Source organism: Hippopotamus amphibius, chromosome 9 (assembly GCF_030028045.1).
Source record: "Hippopotamus amphibius kiboko isolate mHipAmp2 chromosome 9, mHipAmp2.hap2, whole genome shotgun sequence".
NCBI lineage: Eukaryota > Metazoa > Chordata > Mammalia > Artiodactyla > Hippopotamidae > Hippopotamus > Hippopotamus amphibius.
The window spans coordinates 1,989,620-1,996,564 of record NC_080194.1 but is presented as its reverse complement, the minus strand read 5'-3'; the positions used below and the strand labels follow the sequence as shown (position 1 = coordinate 1,996,564).

At 60.5% G+C, this 6,945-nt stretch overlaps 1 protein-coding gene across 2 annotated transcripts in view; it reads left to right on the top strand.

Moving 5' to 3' along the window:
• Window positions 1-3,451: 3,451 nt before the first annotated feature.
• Window positions 3,452-6,945, top strand: part of CREB3L1 (cAMP responsive element binding protein 3 like 1) — a 35,481-nt gene continuing 31,987 nt past the window's right edge. For both annotated transcript variants that reach the window (XM_057695092.1, XM_057695091.1), the window contains exon 1: window positions 3,452-3,708. In XM_057695092.1, coding sequence (XP_057551075.1) covers window positions 3,607-3,708 — 102 coding nt within the window. In that variant the 5' untranslated portion in view covers window positions 3,452-3,606. The remainder of the gene's footprint in view (window positions 3,709-6,945) is intronic.

Below are 6,945 nucleotides of genomic sequence, written 5' to 3'. Positions count from 1 at the left end.
GCCAAGCCCCTACCCTGACAAACACCCCCCCACCCCCCCCAATCCTTGCTCACAGCTCAATCTGGCAGGAGCCTCTCCCTCCACCTGACCTTCAGTGTCTGGGACAGGCAGGAACCTTATCTCTGTCCCTTCTCTCCTGTGCGTCACCGCCTGGGTTGGGGCATCTTTATGCATTACGCCTCACAGCTGGAGCTGCTGCAGAGCGCACCAACCAGATGCTCCTAAGCCCATAACCGGAGGGGCTACCATATGTGAGCTTTTCTTGATCTGGAGTATTTGGGGGTGTTTGCAAGCACCAGTCTGGGCCCCCTTCCCCTGCCCCTTCAGATATAGAGAAGGGGCCTGAGGCGTCTGGGTTGTGGGATCTGGCTCAGGACTGGCCCGGAGGAAGCAGACCCTCCCTGTTGGGTCAGAACCCAGACTGCAGGCCCAGCGAGCTGTCTAGTTTCCTCTCCTGGAAAATCTTTAAGAGAGAAAGATACCGAAGGGATGGCTGCTACAGAAGGCTTCAGGTGGGCCCTCGAATCTGAACAGGCACAATTTGTTTTACTACTTGAACAGAATCAGTGAGACCATAGCGAGTGTGTAGGGCCTCGGGGTTTCACATTCATCCTCTCTCTCCTGTGTCACTGCCTGCTCCTCCCAGTCTTTCTCTTGCTTTCTCTTCTACCTGCTTTTCCCTCTGTCTGGAATGCTCTCCCCTCCATTTTGCCCCATAAATGACTTCAGCTCTCAGCTCACACATCACCTCTTCAGAGAGGCTTTCCTTACCCACTCAATCATACCACACTATTTTATTTCCTTCATAGTCCTATCACTATCTGAAATTATCTTCTTAAGGTTTTGTTTGTTTGTTCCTTTTGTTTTTTTTGTTTGTTTTGTGTTTTGCCTATTCTTCCCTGGTGGCACAGCGGTTAAGAATCCACCTGCCAGTGCAGGGAACACGGGTTCGATCCCTGGTCTAGGAAGATCCCACATGCCGTGGAACAACTAAGCCCGTGCGCCACAACTATCGAAGCCTGCTTGCCCTAGAGCTCAAGCACCGCAACAAGAGAAGCCACTGCAATTTGAAGAAGCCCGGGCACTGCAACAAAGAATAGCCCCTGCTCGGTGCAACTAGAGAAGCCCACACACAGCAATGAAGACCAAATGCAACCAACAAATAAATAAATAAATAAATGAAAATCTTAAAAAAAAAATAGATTGCTACTGTATCTCCAGGGCCTGGTCTAGGGACTGTTCACAGGTGCTCAATAAAACTTGCAGAACGTGAATAAACCCTGTGCCGTCCTCATCTTCACTGTACACGCCAGGCTCTGCACTGCCCGTTCCTCTTCTCTCCTCTCCCCATCCCTTCCCCCAGGATTTCTCTTGGGAGCTCCTGCGTCTCAGACTCCACAGGAGGTGCCGGAACCAGAGTGTCTCCCCAGGATTATTTTCAGTGGTTTCCTGGGGTGTTCACCTGGGTAAGAATCAGGAAAGAGAGGACACTCTAATGTTATTTATCTAAAACCATATAATCTTCCCCAATCACTTAAGTGGTGCCTGTGTCTCTAATTACAGAGCAGGCTGGGAGGAACACAGGCACAATTACCAGCCAACCTCAGGCAGAGGGGCACTTTTGTTCCTCTTGGGGGCCTGCAGAGACTCCAGCTCAGGAGTCAGGACTCCAGATACCTGCAGTCACAGGCTCACCCGCCATGGACTGACTTGTCCGCCCAGCCAGACCCCACAGACCCCACCCCCACAAAAGGTCAGCCACACTCTCTGTGTCTGACTGTTGCTCAGGTGGCCAGATGTGACCCGCTTGGGGAAGACACCCATGGTCTCAGCACCCTCACGCTACCTGCCACTGTTCAGAGAGTGACCTGACTTCCTCTCGGCCCGCCTAAGTTCTCAGGGTTACATTGCTGGTGAACAGGCCCCAGAGCGTGGGCTGTATTCCCAGCTTCTCAGGAGCAAACGCTCCAGGAGGCCCAGGAGTAACAGTCATGTGACGATGTGGAGGGTCAGAACTTCATTCTCCAGAACTATGTCAACTGGATCAGGCGATGAGGGGAAAGCCACGTGCCTGCCCGCCCACCCCAAGCAAACAGCTGCTGTCTCAGCCTAGCTGTGTGCCCTTTCCCCACCTTGGCACTGAGAGAGTGATTTGGGTGACATCCCTGGCTTAACTGCAATGACATCTCTGCTTCTTAAAGGCCTTTGGTTCCTGAGCTAATTAAAAGCTTCAGACAGAGAGGACACACTTAATCCTATTAATGACTTCTGGGCAGGAACCCTGCGCCCAGTGCTCTGAGGGAGTGACTTTCTGACCACTTCCATTTGTTCAGGTGCCTGGTGATTGTTTATCAGCCCTTTCAAGAGATTAAGCTGTACTCTGGAACGGGCCACTTAGGTAATGGATCCAGGGGGCCTGCTGTGTCCTGTGACCGTGAAGCATGCAGCCAGCCTACATCTTGGCTCACGCAGAGTCCAAAACAACTATTCTCCAACTTCTTGCTCTTCGGCACCATTAGGGGTACCCGATGATCGATGAGAAGGGGGTCCTTACCCCATCTCTGCTGTCCCCCCAGCACTTTCACGCACAGGAAAGCTGTGTGCAGTCCTTGCCCGGAGGGATCTCAGAGTCCAGTGGGGTTATCGTCTCATGAGCAAACAATGACAGTACCGCATTAGACACACCACCATGGAGGAAAGCACACCATGTCCTGTGAGTGTAACTGCTTCACCCCCCGGGGGGTCAGGGAAGGCTTCCTGGAGGAGGAACCCTGAAAACCTCCCCATCGAAAGGAGCCTCGCTGAGGGCCCCGTGAGATGGCATTCCCTGACTTTGGACTTGGTTCAGGCTGTAGCATAAGCCTGGAGAAGCAGAGATACCTCAGCGCCCTCATGAACTTATGGGAGTGTGGCTGGCAGAGCCTTAAGATGCTGAGGTTCCAGGAACACAGTTACTGGCTCTACAACAATTTTGCTTCAAGCCCCTACCTTGAGGGCTCAGAGACGAGAGATCCGCAAGACTAGCTCGCAGCTGTCTCTTTAAAAGAGGAGGGACGGCTCCCAGGCCACGCCCTCCGCTCATTAATATGAAATTATCGTGAATATTGATGTGGAGGCGTGGCGGCCCAGCCAGCTGGGCGACGCCGCCAGGGGTTCCCGGTCTCGCCGAGAGGAAAAGTGACAGAAGCCGCGCAGGGGAGGCGCGGGGCGAGCGCGGCGCCAGGCAGCCACCAGCCCCGGGGGGAGCGCGCAGCTCCCCCGCCCCGGCCCCCGCCCTGTCCGGGGGGCTCCTCGCGCCCTCGGCCGCGCCCCCGCGCTCCCCATGGAAGCCAGCCGCGCCCCCGGAGCAGCGCGAGGCGGAGGCGTGGGCTGAACGCCCGCGGCGCGCCCGGGGCCCCCGCGCCCAGCCCGCCCCGCGCCGCTGCCCCGCGCGCCCCCCGCGCCCCCGCCGCCGCCGCCGCCGCCGCGGCCCGCCCCTCCCCCGGGGCCTCGCCCCGGACTGCCCCCCGCCCGCCTGCCGGCGCTCGGGCCGGAGCTCTGGGCCGGCGTGCCGCCGCCCCGGAGTGAGGGAAGGCCAGCCCGAGGGGGCCTCGGGAGCCGGCCGCGATGGACGCCGTGCTGGAGCCCTTCCCGGCCGACAGGCTGTTCCCCGGACCCAGCTTCCTGGACCTGGGGGACCTGAACGAGTCGGATTTCCTCAGCAGCGCGGTAAGGGGCAGGGTCCGCGTCCCCCTTCCCTCCGCCGCGCGCCGGGGGCCCCCGGGCGGGGTGGGGGAGGGGCTCGGCGCGGGTCCCCCCCCCCCCCCCGGGAGGCGCGCGCGCGCGGAGCCCTGCGAGCTGGGGGCCGCAGCCCTCGGCGCCTCCCGGGACCCCGCGCCCGGCCCGGAGCCTCCGAGCCGGGCCTCCCGGGGGCTCCGTCCGTGGACACGCCGGCCTCGGCCTCCCGGGGCGAGGCGACGTCGGGGCGCCGGGGCCACGCGCTCCTCGCCTGGGGGCTGGAGAGACGCCGCGGTGGCGCCCCCGGGGCTCGCAGCCGGCCCCGCAGCGGCCCCGGCGCACGGCGGCGGCGGCCCCGTCCTGCGCGCGCTCTCGGACCGCGGCGGCCGGGCGCCCGGCTCTCCGCCGGGGGGCGCGCGGCGGCGGCTTCCGAGCGCCGGACCCGGAGAAACGCGGGTGCTGCCGCGGCGCCCCGGGAGGGCGGCCCGGAGGGCCCTGACGCCGGGATGCGCGGGGCGGCGCGGGCCCGGCGCGCGGGAGCAGCGGGGCTCCCTCCAGGTCCGCTTCTGCCCCCAGTGCCTTCCCGACGCTGCCTCTCTCCCCGCGGCTTCACGGGCGGCTCTGTCTCCGGCTTGTGCCGCTCTTTCTCTCCCCTCCCTCCCGAAGGAAACGTGGCCTCTCTCTCCTTCCCTCCCGCCCTCTCCCGGGCTCGGCCCTGGGCCCCGCGGGCGGCGGTGGGGCGGTGGGGCGATGGGCTCGGTAGCGGGAGACACTCTTTGGGTTCAGAGGGGCCTGCCGGGTTCAGACGCGGGGGGCTGGGGTGATCTGGGGGGAGTCCTCCAGCCCCTGCAATGACCTGCCAGCCCCCCCCCCCTCCCCATCTCCCCCCTCTCCCTCTCTCTCCCCCACTCTTCCCCCTCTTTTTCTCTCTCTCCCCCCTCCCCCTTTCTCCCTCCCTCCCTCTCATCCTTTCTCTCTCTCCCCCTCTTCCTCTCTCTCCCTCTCTCTCTCTCCCCTCCCTCTCCCCCCATCTCCCCCTCTCCCCCCTCTCCCTCTCTCTCCCCCACTCTTCCCCCTCTTTTCCTCTCTCTCTCCCTCTCTCTCTCTCCCTCTCTCTCTTCCTCTTCCTCTCTCCCTCTTACCCTCTCTCCCTCCCGCTCTTCCCCTCTCTCCCTCTCTCTCCCCTCCCCCTCCCTCTCCCCTCCCTCTCTCCCTCTCTCCCCCCCTCCCTCTCTCCCTCTTTTCCTCTCTCACTCCCTCTCAGTCCCTCCCTGTCTCTGTCTCTGTCTCTATGTCAAACACACACACACACACACACACACACACACACACACACACACCCCGACACCCACCCCCGGTGGTCATCTCAAGGGTCTCTGCTTGCTGGCCTCTAACTCCTGGGACCAAGATGAACCTGGCAGACAAGAGCCAAGTGCACGGAGACTTACAGGACTGGCCACCTTGAACTTCCACCTTTTAAACTGTTGCAGGCTACGGGTGAGGAAACAAGTCCAGGGCCAGGAACCCAAGTCAGGGAGGCATGAGGTGAGGGGTCTCCCGGCCCTCCGTCAGCAGCAGACCCAGGCGCCCCTGCTCTCTAGGAAGGCCCCTGGTTCCAGTCAGGGAGAGCACACTTCTGCAGGCCAGCCACATGGGGGAGGGGAGCGGGCTTGACCTGGCGGTGGGGAGACCTGGCTGCGGGCCCCGCCTCAGCTTCTGCCGCTCCCTGTGAGCCTGGGCCCTGCGACCGCCTCTCCTCCCTGAGCCTGTTTCCTTGTCTGTAAAATGGGGAGAGGTTGGATCCGTCTTTCTAACGATGGTCCGGCACCGATTCCAGGAATGAGGTGGCAGGGATCTGGGGATCTGCCCCCCTCCTGGAGCTGGTGACAGACCCTGGTCAGGGGGAGGGGGTTGCTGGAGTGTGTATCTTTATTGGTGGAGCCCCTGTGAGGGTCCCTCGGCCCTCAGCGGCTCTGAGTCGGGCTTTCTTCTGAATGAACTCTGCCGCCTGCAGCCTCTTCCTGCTGCTGCGTTCAGCCTCGTGTCCCCAGCTGCTCCTCTGGGCCGCGGTCCAGCGCAGGAGAGGAGGCCTGAGGATGATCAGACAGTGGTGCCCGGCGCTGGGCCTGGGGAGGGAAAGCCCTGCCGGGGAAGCTCCTTATCTCAGGCCTCAGCAAGGCCACGTGAGGCCGGAGGACAGGAAAGAAAACTCCTGGGCTGGGAATCAGGAAATTGGGTTCTAGCTGTGCTTCTGCCACCAGCGAGCTGGGCAGTTCAAACAAGTGACTTTTCTTCCTGTGGGCTTTGGATTTGTCATCTGAAAAATGGAGATATAGACACTTCCTCATAGTGTTATTACAGAGGTTCAGTGATAAAATTAATTAAAGATTAATGCAGGACAGTGCCTGCCAGGTAAGTTTCCATAGTTAACACGCTCAGGAGACGAGATGGGGTGGTGGTTAGGACTACTCTGGTAGGAGTTGCTGTGTGACCCTGGGCAAGGCACCTTCCTTCTCTGGTGCCTCCATTTAGATGTCTAAGGTCCCTCCCAGCTGGGACCCCATATCAACCCATCCCCAGCTCCCTCTTCGTTCTGCTTGAGGATAGGAGAATGTTTCCATGGTTAAAGATGGGAAGGCGTGAAGTCTGTGTGCTTCTCAGTCTGGAAGATGGAGGGTAGGTTATTCACTATCCTTCTTAAGAATCCAGGTAAAGGCCGTAAAGTCACGGTGGAAACTGTGTGTGCTGTGACTCTGTACAACAGGCAAAAATCAAAAAAGATGCTTACCCTGAACACAATGGCATAAGACATAGGCAGTCTCTTGGACAGAGACGGGAGACTGAGTTGCGTACTTTGCATAAGTCCTGTGTGCTTGGAGGGGCCGGGGTGCTACATGTCTCCTTCTGCGAGGATGTCTTCATCCTGTCCCAGTCTTGTCTGTGTGATCCTCAGAGACATCCCTCAGAAGGCGCTGCCCTTCCTGCCAGGTGAGGGGGCTTCTTCTCGCATCCCCTCCCCACTCTCCCACAGTTCCTGATGTGGCCCCCCTGGAGCCCTCTTCCTTTGGACCCTGTGACCCCACAGCCCCTGCGCAGGTATGAGGGAGGGCCTGGTGCTCAAGAGAGCTGGGATACAGGACCAGAGGGAGAACAGGTCGTGTCTCCAGAGAGAGAGACACTAGGTCCACGCTCTGGCTCCGGGGAAAGGATGACTCTGGTCTCTCTAGA